A 19,300-nucleotide genomic window follows, 5' to 3' on the forward strand; every position below is an offset into this window, starting at 1 on the left:
CTTGCCCACCTTTCACCCACCTTCTTTAGGGAAGGGTGACCTCCCAGCCAGCTTCACTAAGAAATCTGGAGTGGGGAAACCATTTGTGTTCCTGGTGATCTTCGCCATGGGATGCTATCCGGCCAGTGAGATGTGAGAGAAAGTTTCCTAGGAAGCGCCTAGAAACAGTTTTATTTCTCTTATTAATATACATGAGGGAGAAAGAGCCCTTCTTCTCCTGGCCCTTGTCACGCCTGTCTGTGGCAGCCATTCTGTGATCACGAGGCAAAGCTGACTCACAGAGGGTGGCAGACAGATGATGGTGCTGAGCTGTGGAGTTAACCTCTAGCGTATTAGTTTGCTAGGCCTGCCATAACAGTGTACCACAAAATGGGTGGTTTAAATGAGACATTTATTGTCTCACAGTTCTGGAGGCTAGAAATCCAAGATCAAGGTGTCAGCAGGGTCGGTTCTTTCGGAGGGCTGTGAGGGTGCATCTATGCCTCTCTCCTGGTTTTTAGTGGTTTGCTGGCATCTCTTGGCCCTTAGAAACATCACTCTGATCTCTGCTTTCGTGTTTACAAGCCATTCTCCTTGGGAGCCTGTCTATGACCAAATTTCCCCATTTTACTGGACATCAGTCATATTGGCTTAAGGGCTCACCCTAATGATCTCATCTTAAACTTCATTACCTGTGTGTAGACCCTGTTTCCATATAAGGTTACATTCTGAGGTCCCTGGGGTCAGAACTTGAACATAGGAACTTCCGGGGAGGGAAGGGCACAATAATTCCACCCATAACATCTACCTTGAGACTAGTTATGTGATGATAAGTCCCCTTTTCATGCAAGCCTGGTGAACTGGGTGATCATTACCTGTAGTCTACCTGAATTGCTGAAAGAGATCTCAACAGAGCTGCCTGCTCTAACCTCTGGCGACATGGGTTTGCCTTCTCCTCGCCAGGTGCTACTAGGAACTTGTCCTGTTTCATTTTCTTGCTCTGGACCTGTTCACATGTAGGCCCAGGAGCTAGAGGCCTGCACAAATGTTCCAGCTCAGGGAGCAGCATCCAAGCGGTCCTGGGATAGGGAAGAAGCAAAACAGAGAAGACACTGACGTCTGCTGGGAACACCAGTCGCTTTCTCTGTGGTGGTCAAACCCTCCTTGTCCTTGTGGCCCAGTTGAGAGTGGCTTGTTTCACTGTGTCTCCCAGGTGTTATGTTTATAACACAATCATGGTACTTGGTGTCACTGTGGCGTAATGAGGAAGATCCCTGCTTTGCATTCCCTGCTTTGCATTCTGGGGCCCATGCCTGGTTTGTGCTTACCATGTATGCTGGGTGAACACAGTTTGTCCTACAGGCCTAAGGGGACGTGAGACTGGGGCCAAGTGAGGACAGAGCAGTGGCATTGGGATGAGAAGTGTGACTTCAGGGTCTGGAGGGAGGAAGAGATGTGGTTGGAGAACACATATACAGCGGTGCATGCTTTTCTGAGACAAGGCTGATGCTTTGCGTCAGATTCTTAGGAAGGCTAGGACGCTAGCCCAGCCCCGGGCCATGTTGGGGATGGGATGCTGGTCTACACTATACGCGGTCTGATAATCAAGTTCGAGAACTTGTTGTGACGATGTTGTTAACCGTTTTGACATCAGAGGGATTATTCATTATGAATTTGTACCAACTGGCAAACACTTAACCAAGTTGACTATATGGAAGTGCTGAAAAGGCTGTGTGAAAAGGTTAGACGACCTGAACTTTTGGCCAACAGTCCATGGCTCTTGCATCATGACAATGCACCAGCTCACACGGCACTGTCTGTGAGGGAGTTTTTACCCAGTAAACAAATAACTGTATTGGAACACCCTCCCTACTCACCTGATCTGGCCCCCAATGACTTCTTTCTTTACCCAAAGATCAAGGAAATATTGAAAGGAAGACATTTTGATGACAGTTAGGACATTCAGGGTAATATGAGGACAGCTCTGATGGCCATTCCAGAACAAGAGTTCCAAAATTGTTTTGAAGGGTGGACTGGCCGTTGGCATCGGTGCATAGCTTCCCAAGGGGAGTACTTCGAAGATGACTGCAGCGATATTCAGCAATGAGGTATGTGGCACTTTTTCTAGGATGAGTTCGCGAACTTAATTGTCAGACTTCATATGCAGGATGTTTTTTGTTGGCCTTGTTTAGGATACAGATCTCGAGGGAGGTGTCAGGTCCAGCTATATCAGCATGGTGCCCTTAGAACCTGGTGCACACAGGATTGGTGAGAACTCAAGATGAATACACTAGGTGGTCCCTAGAGGAAGAACCTACCTCCGTGTCTGCTCCCATAGAAGACAGTATGGCCTAATGGTTAGTTACACGCACTGCTAGTTCTGGCATCTAGAAACTAGATTTGATTCTGAGCTCTTCCCCAATTAGCTGTGAAAATAGGGGCAAGATACGGTTTTTCTGAATCTGTTTTTTCTTGTGTAAAATGGGAATACACATAGTTTCACCCAGGATGGTGGTGAGGTTAAATAAGACCATATACACGAAGGGCTTGGTTCTGCACTTGGTGCCAAGTGTTCTCATGTAGGTGTTCCCAGGTGAAGGGAAGTTAGTGAGGTGTAGTGGTCATTGATCTGGTTTGAATCTGTCCTCTGCCCCTGACTTGCTCGTTTTCTGGGACTGGACGGCGCTTCAGTTTTCCCATCTGTAAAAAGGAGCCCAAATGCCTTCTTGCAGAACTCTTGGGGATATTAATGCTAGTATTTTGAAAGGCCTGGCTCAGATGCATTTTCCTGTAGCAGCTGTATTACCCTCGAGTCAAATTCTTTTCGACGGGGAGCGTATGGGTTTCCTCTTGCTGCTGTAACAAATTACAAACTTAGTGATTTAAAGCAACACATTTATTCTCTTACAGTTCTGGAGTGCAGAAGCCCAAAACAGTCTTACTGGGCTAAAGTCCAGGTGTCAGCAGGGTTAGTTCCTTCTAGATGTTCTGAGGGGAGAGGTCATTTCTTGGCCTTTTTCAGCTGCTAGTGGTCACCACATTCCTTGGCTTGTGGCCCCTTCTTCCATCATCAAAGCACATCACTCCAACCTGTGCTGTCATTAATTACATTCCCTTTTTTTAAAAAAATCAAGATCCTTGTAATTCCAGGGGGCCCACCTGGGTAATCCAACAGAGTCTCGCCAAGACTCTTAATGTCGTCACATCTGCAGAGTCTTTCTTGTCATGTAAGATAATGTGTACACAGATTCTGGGGCTTAGGACAAGGAGATCTTTGGGGGGGCTCTCCTTCAGCCCACCACAGAGTGTCAGACTGTCAACTGTGTTGATCTGTGCTGTAGAGCGATGGTTGATTTTCTGCCCGTTTCTGCTCCTGGCATAGAAGTAATTCTTTTCTATGCTTGGAGGTGGGAAGGATCCGAATACCGAAAACAGTGATTTTCAAAGGGTAGTCCCTGATCAGCAACAACCTGACAGCCTGTTAGGAATGCAGATTCTCAGGCCCAACGCAGGCCTCCTGAATCAGAAACTCAGGGACAGGATTCAGCAATCTGTACTTTAATAAGCCCTGCCTGGGATTCTGCCCTTGTCAATTTTGGTATTTCATTCATCATGACATTTTTTTTTTGTTTGCATTTATTTTGATTTTTAAAACAATATTGCAGTAAGATATTTGTCTTGACTCCCAAGGTTTTTGGTGCCTCCCTAATTTTCCGCCTGAGGCAAGTGTCTCAGCCCGGAGAAAACAAAGGTCATCAGATCTCACCTCCAGAAATGAGTCCTCACAGGAGGCTGGGGGCTGTGTGACGAGAGACGTCTACCTGAGGCAGTGCTGTCAGAAGGACCGAAAAGCCGGGCCAGAAGGAGTTAGCTCAGCAAAGGAGGGGTAGTTACCATTCAGGCACAGGATGCAGCAGGTGCAAAAGCTAGATGTCTGGAGGGGCCATAGCAAACAGGACGGGCCAGGCAGACATGGAATCACTGAATCCATGACTCAGTGGTGCATTCCGTCGTTTGTTTAGGTTTCTTTGCTTTCTCTCAGTCTTTTATAGTTTTCTGTAGAGCAATCTTCAGTGTTTTTCGTTAGATTTATTCCTGGTTATTTGCTATGTTTTGATGCTATGATGTTACATTTTTAAAATTTTATTTTCAATTTCATTTACTGAAATACAATTTATTTCTTTATGTATACCTTGTATGTATCAACCTTGCTGAATTTATTCTGATAATTTTTAGACTTTTCTTTTTGGATTTTCTGCAATAATCATGTCATGTGCACATCGGGATGATTTTATTTTTCTGTTTCAAACCTCAAATCTCTTCTTTTTTTTCACTTCCAGTATAATGTGGAATAGAAGTGATGATAGCGGTCCTTCTTAGTCATTCCCAATTGTGGGGGAAACTTTCAATACTTCACTCATCACTTGTGAGTGATGCTCTCTATAGGCTTTTCTTTTCTTTCTTTCTTTTTTTTTTTTTGAGTTGAATATGTGGCCCATTTATTTACTTGGCTATTTCTGTCTCTATCCTGGCTGGGCGGAGACTGGTTAGATTCTGTGTTTTTTCATAGACTATTTTGTAAAGTTGTTTTATGTTCACAGCCAAATTGAGAGGAAAGTGCAGAGATTCCCATCTGCCCGCTGCCCCCACGTGCAGAGCCTGTCCCACTGTCAACATCCCCACCGGAGGGGGACATTTACTGCAGTTGATGAACCTACATGGTCCTTCTCATCCAGAGTCTGTAGTTTACATTAGGGTTCACTCTTGGGGCTGTACATTCTACGGATTTGGACAATTTCCTAATGATATGTATTCACCATTATTGTGTCATCCAGAGTATTTTCACTGCCCTTAAATCCTCCATGCTCCTCCTAGTCATCCTTCTCTGTGGGTTTTTAACATAAACTTTTTATCAGATAAAGGAAGTTTCTTTTTATTTATTTGACATTCTTTTTGAGACTTAAAGTCTAGCATAGGGACAATTTTTGTCATGTTTGGCATTGTTTTTTAAAAGACTATGTATTCTGTATTTGCTGGGCACAATGATCTATATATGTCCATCGGTCCATATGTTGACTATGTTCCGTTTTTCTATACGTTCTGGGTTTTGTTTAGTTTTTCTATTTTTCACTCACTGTGGGTTTATATTTCCTTATAGTTCGTCAATTTTTTTCTTCTTGTTTTGAGGCTTCTTGAATTGATTGTTATACAGGACATTTTTGATTGCTAGAATGGCTTTTTAAATCTTTAAGTCTTCTTTGATAGAAACAGAGCTACACCAACTTTCTTTTCAGTTCATTTTCTCTTCTCTCTTTTTCTGACATCTTAGGGATTATTTTCATATTCATTTCCGCCCTTTATTAATCTGGTGATTATATACTCTTTTTTACTAGTATACTGCCTGTGGTTACACTAGCGATCACAACATACATTCTTGATTTATCAAGGTCTAGTATAAATTAATACTCTTAGCTTTTCCTGGACAATGCAAGGGTTAGAACATTCTAATTCCATTTACCCTGAGGTAAATCCAAAATAACTTCTAAGCTATTTTACTCTGTAATTTATTTCTGTGTATACTTTAAACCCTATAGCATATTACTGATATATTAATATCTAATCAATTCAGCTTAACTGTTAATAATTATAAATTTGTGTGATTATATGTTAATATTAATTTATATTTAATTCAGAGTTAGCAATAATGAGCCTTTTCAACTGCTTTTCATTTCTTCCATCAGCTCTGAGGCTCCATCTGGGATCACTTTTCTTCTCCCTGAAGAAACTCCCTTTAGTACTTTTTTGGAGTGGGTCTGCTGGTGATACATTTTCCTAGATTTCGTTAGTCAGAAGGTATCTTTATTTCACCTTTATTCTTGATGGATATTTTCAATGGGTGTAGAATCCTACATGGCAATTATTTTCTTTCAGCCCTTGGAGGCTATCACCCCATTAACTTCTGGTTTATGTAGTTTGTGTTGCAGTCAGGTGTCGTCTCTGCTGCGCCTTTGAAGGAAATCTGTTCTCTCCTCACCCCCACCTCCAGCTGCTTTTAAGTTTTTCTCTGTTACTGGTTTTTAGCATATTACGGTGATACATCTAGGTGTCATTTTATTTTTATTCTTCCTGCTTAGGATTCATCTAGCTTCTAACATCTTAACTTAGCTTTTACAAATATTCTCAGTGATCTCTTCTGATCGTGCTTCTATCCCATTTTCTCTTTCTTTCTGGGATGACAATTAAACCTATGTCAGGTCTTTTGACTGAATCCCTGTATCTCATTCTTTCCTCTATCTTTTCCACCCTCTTGTTTGTCTATGCTTCATTCTGACTCTTGTTTTTCCAGTTCACTAATTCTTTCTACCTGTGTCTAATACCACTTTGGTTACTACTTCGTCAGTTTAGTAATTTTTGTAGTTTCCATTTCTCTGCCAAAATTCTGTAACTTGTTCCATTTCTCTGAGCATATTCAGTAACTTGTTACAGTTTGTGTCTGATACTGGAGTTGTCTGGATTACCCCGGTTCTTTTTATTCTCTTTTTCTTTTTGATCATGATGCCTTTGTTTTATCTCATTATTTTTCTCCAATCTACAGAAAAGCTGGAAGAAGAGTGCAAAAAAATGTAGCCCTCATAAGCTATTTGAGAGTATTCTGCACACACAATGCTCAGTTACTCCCAAATATTTTATGGTGCATTTTCTACATCAAAGACATTCTCCTGTTTTAACCACAGTGCAACCATCACACTCAAGGAATTAACATCGATTCATCCTTACCGTATAATCCATAGACTCCATTCAAGTTTTATTAGCAACATTGAGGACCACAGATTGCATTTGGTTGTCCCTTCTCTTTAGTTACTTTCCATCTGGAGTATTCCTCAAGTGTCGTTAGCTTTTGTGACCTTGCCAGTACTGAAGATTATCAGACAGTTATTTTGTAGGATGTTCCTTAGTTTGGGTTTCTCTGATTTCCTTCTGCTTAGATTCATGTGATAGATCTTTGTTAGGAATATTACAGAAGACACCGTGAGTTCATCTTACTGCACCCTGGTCAATAATATGCAATTTTGATTTATTCTATTACTAATAATGTTAACTTTCATCACTTGATTCAGATGGTGTCTTAATCAGGTTTCCCTACTGTAAAGTCACCCTTTTTCCTTTTTGTGATTAATAAATATTTTGTAGGGAAATAGTTTGAGACCATAAGTCTACTGTTTCTTTTTAAAATTTTTCTTTTATTATTTATTGGGGAATGTTGAGGAACAGTTTATTTTTCCAGGACCCATCAGCTCCATGTCAAGTCGTTGTTTTCAGTGTAGTTGTGGAGGCCGCAGCTCACTGGCCCATGTGGGAATCAAACTGGCAACCCTGGTGTTATGAGCACTGCACTCTAACCACTGAGCCAACTGGCTACTCAAGTCTACTGTTTCTCATCAAACTTTCATCCACAAGTTTTGGCATTCATTGATGTTTTCTGTCTGACATAAATTTGAATGGCTGTCAAATGGCAATTTTCTAACTACATCATGTTGAATACATTTATTGGTTGGCAGTCTACTATAAAGATGAACTTTCTCTCTTATCTGTTTACCGATACATTTATTAATGTATGTAAGCCAGTATGTATGTATTTATCCATCTATCCATCCATGCATCCATCTATCCATCCATCCATGTATCCTTCCATCCATGTGGGCTCACAGGTTTCTATTCAATGGGTTCAATTAGTAACACTTTTTATCCTCAAATTATCCTTGATTTGGCCAGTGGGAGCTCCTTTAAGCTGGCTTCTATGTTTTTTTTTAAAGTCTCCATCCGTCTTTTAGCATTTCCTTACTTTCTGTCTAAATAAGGTGTTAAGTTCTTCTTGTGTTTCATTAACTCAGCCCTGGAACCAATCAGCTCTGGTTGGTTAGGGAAGAGTGGTATTTAGAACCAAGATCTTGGTTGCTATGAACGCTCATTGCTCTTGGGGTGTCACTGTTCCCAGGCCTTCCCAATGGACAAAATTAGGGAATACAGTTTGCATATACTGACATACTACACACAAATACAGCATATATCTAAATATAGACTCATTTCTTTGTGTATATATATATGTGTGTGTGTGTGTGTGTGTGTGTATATATAAACTCATCTGATATATATATAAAATATGAGTTTGCACCAACACTTACAATTCCTGTTTAACACCACACATTTCATTCTAGCTTTCTCCTCTTCTCTAACAGTGACAAAAATGACTCCCATTGTCTTTACTATATTTACTTATTTGCTTAATCTACCCCACCCTTGTGACCCATTTCCTGTGGCTGTTGCATGTGGACGCCTTCCTCACCTCTCCTGGGGTCTGACCCTCCTGCTGTCCCTCCTTACCTGACAAGATGCCCCCTCATCTTGCTTGGGTTCCACCACCCAGGCCTTGGATTTCTATCTATCTTGTCCCATCTTTTGGTTGAATTGAATTATTCAGAAAGGAAGGAGGAAAGTAGTTACCTGGTTATTGTTTATTCTGTGCTGGAAAGTATGAATGAAATTATAGAAATAATTTAAGACTTAGGATTAATGAAATTTAATTTAAGACCTATTCCTCCAGACAAACATTACTTCTACAGGTTCTGTTGTGACAGAATAAAAGAACCGTTTTATCTCTTTCTGGCCTGGGTTTGCTGGTCAGTGACTTCTCTTGCAAAAGGAAGGGTTACCCTTCTAAATAAGCCCGTTTAGAAAGGTGATTAAGTTCCATTTGAGCCAATTACTGTTTTAGCCTTCGATACCTTTAAGATTACTAGGATTAGTTCCTAGTACTAATTCCTAGTTCTAGTATAAGTTCCTAGTACTGCCTCAAGGCACGACTGTATAACAAGTGTTCTACGGTTCCATTTGTACAAAAGTCTAGAATAGGAACAGTCACAGAGACAGAACGATCAGCGGTTGCTTAGCTTAAGGGGGAAGCAGGTGTGCAGGGGGGGTGATAGCTAAAGTGTATAGGTTTCTCTTTGAGGTGATAAACATATTCTGACATTCACGGTGCTCATGGTGGTACATATTTGTGCAGGTACTAAATGCCATTGAGCTGTACACTTTAAATGGGTGAATTGTATGGCATGTGAATTCTATCCCAGCAAAGCTGTTTAACAATTTTGTAAAAACAAAGACATTTGTTGTGACTTTCTGGGATCCTCGAGTCAACATGGAAACCGTGGTGATGAGCCGACAGCACAACTATTCGGTAAAATCGGTCGTAGTTAGTCACAAACAGAGCACTCGTAGCACCTCCCAGCTTGTAGATTGCTTAGTAATGGCTGTGTAATTTTCCGGCTGTGTAGTCTTGAGCAAAGCACTTGAATTTCATTAAGCTCAAGTTTCCTCAGCTGGGAAGGGAGTGTGCTGGTATCTGCGACTGAATGAGCATGTCTGTGGAGCACATACGATGGCTCCTGGCACCGAGCAGCCTCTGCTTAGTGGTCTTTTGCTGTGAGATACGAAGCGTCGTCAAACGAGTTGCTCTGAGCTGTGTCATGGTTTTCCACGTTGCCCTTGACTTTGCCTCTGCCTGTCTGTCACACCAGGCTGCGGTACTCAGCACCGGTGGGAGCTGTGGGTGATAAGAACTCACGGACTGAGCCTGATCACTCAGAAAATTGGCTCTGAACTCCTCTGTGAGTATGAGTCTGAGCAAAGTCAGGGGAGCTCTCTGAGGCAGCTCAATTTAAAGTCTATAGGACTGAAAATGTACCAGGGGAGAGCTTACAAATATAGATACGACCATCGATTGGAAGTAGAACAAATTTATATCCTTCCCAATCTAAAGAGCCCTAAGTGGGCTTTCAGACCTTTTCTGTATAACACGGCATTTAAACTAGCCTCACTCAGATGCTTGCTTGTGTTAACACCCTCTCACACACACACATACACATACACACCTCTAGCCTTGTCTTTTTCTTCAGCTGGTGTGAATCCCACGTGTCTTCTTAGATCCAGCTGTAATAAAGGTTTCCCTCAAGGCACTAACCCTCACCTGTGTTGGAATGATAACTTTCCTGATCCCATAATTCACACTGTGGTATGTGCGCCCACCTATTCCCTTATCATTCTTTGTGTTTATCAGGTATACAGAGATTATGTGCTGTTCTTCCCACCGTCTCCTCATTCCTCCCTCCGTCACTTTCCACGCTGGCTAGATTGTCCGGTATCAAATAGATCTTTCATAAATGATCTTTATCAGCACAGATGTAACAAGAGTCCTGCACGTCCCTTAATGTCTCCTCTAGTGTGCTTTGCTTTGGACATTTATCTTTGGAGATGATTTTAATACCTGAGCCCATCTCTGTGAGGCATAGGCTTCTGTGGTAAAGGGATGCAGACCAGGTGTCATGTAACCGAGGGCACGCATCCCGTCGGAAGGCGGGTGTCTGCTGCCTCAGCTGGTTGCTGGCAGGAGACATACAGGCTCAACACCATCAAATCTGACTGGTCTCAAAAGACTCGAAATCCAGACCTCTTAAAATGTTGGTCACTACCTTTAAAATGTTAGCGTTGACAGCCTGGTATGGGGGAGTCGACAGAGCAGGAGAGAGCTCAAGAACAGCTGCATGTATGTGGGTCGTAACGATGAGGCCACAGAGGCGAAAGGATGGGTTGGGAAAACTGGTTCACAATCTTGAAAAAAAGAACAAAGCTGGCCCCTACCTTATACCGGATATAAAAGTAGGCTGCAGATAAGTAAGGGCGAAGTGTGAAAGGTAAAACGATGAAGGAGGCAGTCTTTGCAGCCTAGGAGTAGAGAAGGATGTTTGAAGCAAGACCCTCAAAACAGACTGTAAGTCAAAAAGAACAATGGATCTGGCGACATTAAAATGAAGTATTCTAGTCAAGAAAAGACGTCATGGGCAAAAAGTTATCAGTCCATGACTGGTTGGGAGAAGGTATTGGCACAGTCTAAATGAATGTCTAACAACACCAAGGAACCTGTGTGAAACAAAAAGAGTCAGAAAATAGAAAAATGACTGGAAACACGAGTCAAGGTTATGAACAGGAAATTTCCTGAAGAGGAGACCTCAGTTGTTGACACGCTTTTCAAGGAGTGCTCAACTTACCTGTAATTGAGGAAAGGCAAATCAACACAATGAACTATAACTTTGTACCTGTTAGAACGCCCAGCCCTAATTTTTGCCAACAACAGTTATTGACGAAGGTGGGGGAAAGTGGGAGCCCACGTGCAGTCCCAGTGAGAATGGGAACCAGCACAACCATCCTGAGTGGTACCTGGCAGCGTTTAATGAAGTCAAGTTTGCATATGTCTTTGAATAATTCCACTCTTGCCTATATAGCCAGGGAAATTCTCGCACAGATCCATCTCTCCTAGTTAATGCCACTTATCCTGGTGTAATTACTAACAGTGGTTCCGTACCTTCACTGTCGGTGTCCTGACTTGGATGGCATGTTGAGGACTAGCCATTAGGTGGCATCATAACTGTGTTGTTTACAGTCGCAGGGTACAGGCGTCAACTTAGGTGCTAAGGGAGCAGACAGAGTAAAGTGTTGTAGATTGGGTATATAGAACCCTGTGGAGCAGTGAGAGGCAGTGAACTAGGTGTACAGAGAACGGAGGGCAAAAAAACCCCATAGTTTTCCAAACAAAGACATCGACAGGTTGAATTAGTATATAAGTTTACCTCAACTTTTTTTTTAAAGGCAAATTTTTTAGAGCACTTTTAGGTTCACAGCAAAATTCAGAAGAAGGTACAGAGATTTCTGATATACCCGCTTTCCCCAACACACGCACAGTTTCTCCTGTAATCATACCGTCCCCCCGTACTCCCCTCTACCCGCAGAGTGACATGTTTGTTGCAGTCCATGGATTTACACTGACACGTCATTATACCCAGGGTCCACAGTTCTCATTAGGGTTCACTCTTGGAGTTGGACACTATGGGTTTGGACAGATGTGTAATGACACGTATTCATCATTATAGTATCATACAGAGAGTGTTTACTGCCCTAAAAAGCTTCTCTTTTCCTCTTCTTCATCCCTCCTTTCTCCATAACCCAATTGGATGTTTTTTTTTAATGGCAGCCGGTCCATTTCCCACTTGCATGAGATTTCTGCAACTACCAAAAGATCTGGTCTTTTCCTGACCTTAGTCCTTAATTGTCTTGGACCTTAGCTCTCAGGGGAATGGTCTCTGATGTCCTATAATTTCATGACTTGGAGAGGAAACTTGTTCATGCAAGAAGAGGGATACTCACACTTCAAGCTACTTTAAACCATTAACATGAAGTAGACTTCCTTTAACTCTTGGATGTACTTCAAGGTGTCCTCTGCCTTGCTTTAGCCATCCCGGGTAACCCAACAAACATGACCGAGCTGTACACCTTGCTGGCAAAGAGTTCGAGTGGGAAAAGCTTATGGCCCACGAATCAGTTGGAACTTTAACTTCTGTACTTCAAATGCAGAATAGGCAAATGGCCTTTCTACCAAGTCCTCATGGGGAAACAGACATGGGAGCTTTGATTCTCACTGCTGTGTTGGGTCACATTCTCTCTCCCCTGGAGGATGTGATGCTGTCAGCATCCTGCCAGTGTTGCAGCAGATCTGTAATGAAAGTATCCAAAATGTTGGGCTGGAGATGATGTGGTGTCTGTACCATGTTTCCCCGAAAATAAGACCTAGCTGGACCATCAGCTCTACTGCGTCTTTTGGAGCAAAAATTAATATAAGACTCGGTATTTATTATATTATATTATATTATATTATATTATATTATATTATATTATATTATATTATATTATTATATTACATTATAAATACCTGGTCTTATATTATAGTAAAATAAGACCAGGTCTTATATTAATTTTTGCTCCAAAAGATGCATTGGAGCTGATGGTCTGGCGAGGCCTTATTTTTGGGGAAACACGGTATCTAAAGTTAACACCTTTGAGATCAGCAGATGGGATAGCAAAATAAAGACACCACACCCACTGACACAGCTGCTGTGATCATATGAAAGGTTTCTCCCTCTCCTCCCCCTTTTCCAGAGGAACTGCCCCATTCAGCTGGAGCAGGGGACTGATTGGTCTATGCACAGAGTAGGTCTGCTTTGGGCAAAGATGAAGCACCCAGACTGTCTCTATGTCACAGATTGCCATGGGGGACGTATGGCATTTGGCATTTCTCCTCTTTTTGATCTTTGATTTTGTGGCTGGCACTCTCCTCTCCTCTGTCTGGCACTTCCTGGGTTGTGGGCATGAAGAGGTTACAGCAGCCAGGAGCCTGCTGGGCTGAGTTAGCACTTCCCTCTGCATCCAGAACATCTCCAAGTAAAGGCCCTTTCGCATCACGGAAAAGGGGTGGGGGCGTGGGCTGGGGGGCTGGCTGGCATAGGTCCAGCAGGGGCTCTGTAACCATGTCTCATTCCCCCCTCCACAGCCCGGCAAGCAGGGGGACGTGGGAAGAGAACGGCATCTGGATTGAAGGATGATCCACGGGCATCTCATAGCCAGAGCTGCAGAGTGCTCGCGCTGCGCTTGCCAGACTCTCGTGCTCCCCCGTCTGCATCCGGCTGCCCAGGGGCACACACCAACCCTGGACAGCGGCACTAGAGCTCCGGGAGGACGAAAACCAGGGCCTGAGCTGCCTGAGCTGCCGGGGCACTGGGCCTTCAGGCCAGCTCCCCAGGGAGCCCGGGGCAGCCGCGCTCCCAGCCCTCCTCCCTGGAAGGAGACACCACGGAGCCCAGCCGTGATTTTCCTGCAGCTGGCGCTGGGGCCCCAGCTCTCTCCATCCAGCCACGGGGCTGAGCAGCTCCTTGGACCCTGCCCCTTCCAGGTGACACCCCGGGAAGACAGAGCGGGGCCCACGTCTCAGCCACCCCTCCCAGACAAGAGGAAACAACTTCTGCTGCGTAAAACTTAGATTTTCCTTTTGCATCAAACTCCGGCAGCTGAGCAAGATCTGCCGAACCCTATAGGGTTTCATTTTTCACTTGATTGGTGTTTGAGAGAAACTGCAAGGAGTGGGTGGCAGCAGGAAGAAACGATATAAACTTCGGGGCGGGGACATTTTCTTGGAAGTGACAAGTGGCCTCAGACCTACAGTTCCCGGACCGGCGACGTCATCCTTCCCTCGGACACTCTGAAGGGTCTGGACTCTGTCATATGACCAACGCCAAAGACCCCAGAGGAGCCATGGAATCCACGCTGGCGACGTCCAATTCTGCCTCCGGCCCTGTCACCTTCTCCCATGTCTTCGGTCAGCAGTGCCAACTGATGGAAGCAGGTAGGAAGTGTGCCGTGTGGGAAGCGGGACATTTTCCAGAGTTGCCAGTGGCAGAGGCTCGTGTGTGTCTGTCTGTGTGTCTGTCTGTCCCATCTCTCCCTTGATGTCACTTGGTATGTGAAGTTCAACTAGCCAGGGACGTGATTGTCTGGCATATTCACTTTAAAGTTTTTAGGGCATGCCACGGGACTGAATGTTCAACACTTGTGAAGGGAAGGGAAGGGCCCCCATTTGTCTCTTGTGATCTCTTTTTGCTGTGGCTGCGCAGCCGGTGAGGGAGTGTGTGTCAGGGGATGCTGATGATGTGGTGTCTGTCGTCTTCTTTTGGGGGCAGGTGCCTGTCCTAGACGGGCTGGCTTTGTGTCCGCTTGCCCCTCTCTGTGGCTAAAGGTGGTGTTTAAGCTATGCCTCTCCGGTCACAGCGGACCTGGGATACTCCTGATGCTGTCACCCTCGGCAGGCCCTCCCAGCCCCTGGCTCTGCTGTGGCGACTCCTCATTGTCTTGGCTCCTGACTTTGTCTCCCAAAGGCTCATGTTTGATACAGAAGGGAAAACTTGCTGTGGGTTGCCACCTTACCCTGTGCCAACCGTCTTGCTGGGCTATGCATTTGGTCATGACGGAAACCGGGTGACGGGGGACGGCATGGTGCACACGGTCACCATGGCGGGGCCTGCAGACCGGTGCTGGATATGTGATCACGATTTCGTTGGTGTCACACAGGAGACTGGATGCCTGGGTTCCTGCTCCCTCAGAGTTCACGCCTGCCGGTGTGGAAAGGGCCACGTGTTTCTCCCGTGGTTTCCTGGGTGTTAAAGTGTTAACTGTGCATTTTGGCTGAGTGTGGGGAGAAAGTGAGAAGAACCCTGGATTGAGTCAGTGTTAATGCTTTCCCTGGCTGGGTGCATAACCGGGGAAATTGCAGACCCTACCCCTTTTCCTTGGGAATCCGTGTCCAACTGCAAAACAAGAGAACGGGCCTCAGGGCTGCTGGGCCCCTCCAGGCTTTAGAGTCTGTGAGCTCACAGGAGCCCAGTGCAATGGAGAAGACACAACTTGAGTGGCTTTCTAAGGACAGGGCGCTTCTGTCTGCACAGGGAGGTGACGTGTGGAGTGGGTGAATGAGGGCTCCGTTGCTGGACTGCCTGGGTTTGAGTCCTAGCTTCATCTGTTACAGGCTATGTGACCTCAGGCAAGTTACTTAGTATCTCTGTGCCGCAGTTTCCTCAACTGTAAAATAGGGATAACTAAGCACTACTTCATAGGGTCATTGCAAGGATTAAATAGGTGAATACATGGAAAGACTTAGAAAAGTGCCTGGCACCTAACCAGTGTCAAGTGCTTATTAATATTTCTAGAGGGTGTGGGGGTGCTGGGCAAGCATCTTTCCATGGGCCAGTCAAGGTATCTCTGTTTGCAGAGAGTAGCTTAGCTGCCTTTGGGGCATTGAACACCGCCCCCCTTTCTCCACCCCTTGGCTTGTCCAGAAGGTAGAGAATCTCCCCTTCCACAAATCTGTAGAATGTGTGATCAGCAGGACTTCAGCTGCCACTATTTCTGCACAAGAAGAAGGGCTCAGGGGGTTTTCCTGGACGCAGGTTTCACACACCGCTCTACTTCTCTGAAGTGACTGTGGGAGGCAGATTGGATTTCTAAAGTGCCTCGGCAAGTCCCCTGTGGCTTTATTCTGTACACTTTTGGGGGCACCCAGACCTAAATCAGGCTGTGGAATCCTCTGTCTCCTTTTTTTTAAAAAAAAGTCCTTTATGTCAGGAGAGCAATGGAACATGGACTAATAATGACCAGCCATCTCAAGGGAGAACACGCTCCCCAAAGAAACGCAAGGAGGAATAATTCACTTCTAAGTCCAGACAACTCAGGAGGGGAAAGAGACTGAGAACAAACATGGCTTCATCTCTAGCCAGCCATTTGCAGTCCAGTGGTACCACAAATGAGATCTTAAATGCAGGTGAAAATGGTTCCGTGGCGCCAGGGGCTCAGAGCTGTGTTCCTCACGTCTGCTCCTGAGTGAGCGGCAGCTGTCACATGTGTTCACTGAGCAACTGCTACCTGCCCTCTCTACGTGGTGCCAGGAGCCACAGAATCCGCAGAGTAAATCAAGACCTTCCTCTAGTAGACGATGGTCTAGTTGGTGGCAGATGCAAGCATATCAGGGGGAAAAGAGAATTACACAGGTTGTGACTTTTTAATGATTCCATTTGCTGAACAACGCTTCCTGTAGGTTTTACATAAACTATCTTACTTGATTTTCAAAAACCCTTGCCAGTTTCCCCAGGCAAGGGGCACACTCATGGCCTGCCTGCATGCCCACCTCCATGTGGCTGGGAAGGAGTGAAAGGGAAAGCTGAGTCCTGGTCCGGTACCCAAACCTGTGCCTTGAACCTCTAAAGCCTGTGGTCCCGCTGATGACTTAGGTTCATCCTTTATATCTGCAAGTATTTCGTGTCTTAGGAGAAGTTGACTCCTGAGAAATGGAGCATGCTGGGTGGGGTGCAGGGAGAGGAATGAGCATAAAAGGGTACATCAGATGTAGGAGGGAGTGGGAGGATACCCCTGGCAGCAAGGCTGTAATTGGGCATGAGTGGGGCCATTGAAAGAGTACAGAGTTCTTTCTCATTCAGTCCCAATTCAGCTGTTTGTTGGCTGTGTGAACTTGATAAGCCCTGAATCCCCTAGACTAGGGATTGCAAACTATAGCTCTGGGGCCAAATCTGGCCCATCGTTTGTTTTTATAAATAAAGTTTTATTGGTACACAGTCACGTCCATTCACATTCATGTCATCTGTGGCTGCTTTTGTGCACAACAGTAGAGTTGAGTAGCTGTGACCAAGACCATGGGGCCTGCAAAGCTGAAAATATTTGCTATCTTGCCCCATGCAGAAAAAAAGTGGGTGATCCCCGCCCTAGACCAACCTACATAAGCACAGAACGGGGATGGACAGAATTTGTGTGGGACAAAATAAAAGGGTGCAAGCCCTCGGAGAATTTGACTCTGCCTCGTGCTTCCTTGCTGCAACATAGTGCCTCCTTTGATGCTACATAGTGCCTTGGTTTTTACGTACAGTAGCAGTTGCTTTAGGAAGCATTTAGAGTAGACCTGAAAGTCCTAGTAAGAAGAGAGTATCCTGCATCACTCTGGTTTCCAGTAGGAACTGTGTGCCCAGATCCGTAGCACTTGAGCTGGGCAAGATCACATCTGCTTCCTCTTCACAGCCACCTATAGGTAGATGGTTCATTTCCTATGTAACAAGTGAAGCTTAGGTGTTGGCAGAACCCAAAGCCTGTACTCAAACAATAGTCACAGGAATATAGAGTACGGCCTAGGGAATAGAGTCAGTGATTTTGTAATAACTATGTATGGTGCCAAGTGGGTACTAGACTTATCAGGGGGATCACTTTGTAAGGTATATAAATGTCTACGAGGATGTTATATACCTGAAACTAATATAATATTGTATGTCAACTGTAATTGAACAATAAATTAAAAAAACGAAACCATGGACTGAAAATGGCAAAAAAAAAAAAAAAAAAAAAAAAGCTATCCTGTAGCTTCTGAAATGGGATTGCAACATGAGAAAGCCTTTCTCAAGGATATGGAGGAGAGAGCTGGTTCTGCCACTCCCACTGCCTTTGCTGCTGTCACACATGCTTGTCCTGCTCCATGGTCCTTCGCCCCATGTCAGAATGGTTAGTCCTATGAAGTAAAGTCTCTTCTCTTTCTAACCGCCCTCCCCCACCCCCCAATCTAAATTTCTTCCCCTTTCCTTTGGCTCCTGCTGTAGCCCAAAAGCGTAGGTGAGAAGTTAGCCTGGCCGGCCAAGCATGATTGACGGGTGGAGGTGTGGTTTTTAAGGACCGTTTTGGATCCTCAACATGTGGTGGTCTCAGACCTCTTTCTCGTCTGGCTGTTTTCTCCAGTGGGAACAGGATGTTTGGACATCTAGATAAGGAATTATTGTAGTGACCACTGGCACTTGAGGTTATGCATGGCTAATACTTTTTGGGTGCTTATTCTGGGATGGTCATTTTGCTAAATGCTTACATGTTACCTAATTTCTTTCTTGTCACATCCTCGTAAGGCAAATAAAATCACTCCCATTTTATAGGTGAGGAAACTGAGGCCCATAAAGGGAACTATTTTTCTTAACTAGTCAGTGGTTGAGTCAGGATTCAAATTCAAGCCTTCTGGATCCTGTTCTTCTGTCCAGACTCCATCAAGTTTCCCAGTTCCTCCAGGAGTTCATCTCCAGAAATGTTTGTTGACCATCTGTGCCAGCAAATGAGTGTTTGCTGAATAAATGTGAACTCGGGCAGCAATCAGAGACACTGAAGACAATGCCCGCCCTCCAGGCGTTTGTAGCTTTAAGGGGGCGTGGCCGACGTCTTCTGTGTTTTCACTCCACCATTCATAATGTGTTGGGCTGTGACTCCTCTTCGTGGATGCCTTCTTTATTAGATTCTGAACTTCCTGAGGTCAGGAATGAACATCTTGCTCATCTCTGAGTCCTCCAAACCCCCCAGGGGGGTTGGCAACATGGCAGTTGTCATCAGTAAGACGCTGACAGGTTTGTTTTAAACCAAGTCATCCGTCCTTTTACAGGATAGCTGTCCTCCTCACGAGAAGCTGTTAGCACGCTACAAAGGTGTTAGTGGGATCTGGCAAAGTACAATGTGGTTACGTTCATGTTCTTTCTCAAGACTCGTTCTTCATAGCCCTCGAGTTAGCTAGCAGAACCAAGGGCAGCGGGGACCACAGTGTATCCCAGGACAGAGTCCCTTAGGCTGCTCAAATTGATTACTCTTATCTCCCGGCTCTGAAAGGGGATGAGGTCTCCTTCTTGTGCATAATGGACAACGTGGTGGGCACTGGCCACTCAGTGCCCCCTTCCAGCACCTCCTCCCTGCCCAGTCTCCCACCCTCAGTCTCCAGGCAGGGTTTTCTCAGCATCCTGGTCATCTCCTTAGGATGCAGGTACTGTCAGCAACAAGCCCTGGACCATACCTTGACCACAGC

General features: G+C 44.8%; 1 protein-coding gene across 4 annotated transcripts in view; it reads left to right on the forward strand.

The window, feature by feature from the left end:
* The first annotated feature begins 13,590 nt into the window (after positions 1–13,590).
* Positions 13,591–19,300, forward strand: part of KAZN (kazrin, periplakin interacting protein) — a 1,005,443-nt gene continuing 999,733 nt past the window's right edge. For 2 of the 4 annotated variants that reach the window (XM_033114228.1, XM_033114229.1), the window contains exon 1: positions 13,591–14,266. In XM_033114228.1, coding sequence (XP_032970119.1) covers positions 14,146–14,266 — 121 coding nt within the window. In that variant the 5' untranslated portion in view covers positions 13,591–14,145. The remainder of the gene's footprint in view (positions 14,267–19,300) is intronic. The other 2 variants (XR_004423856.1, XM_033114233.1) reach the window with 1 other exon arrangement.

This window comes from Rhinolophus ferrumequinum, chromosome 9 (assembly GCF_004115265.2).
Source record: "Rhinolophus ferrumequinum isolate MPI-CBG mRhiFer1 chromosome 9, mRhiFer1_v1.p, whole genome shotgun sequence".
Lineage (NCBI taxonomy): Eukaryota > Metazoa > Chordata > Mammalia > Chiroptera > Rhinolophidae > Rhinolophus > Rhinolophus ferrumequinum.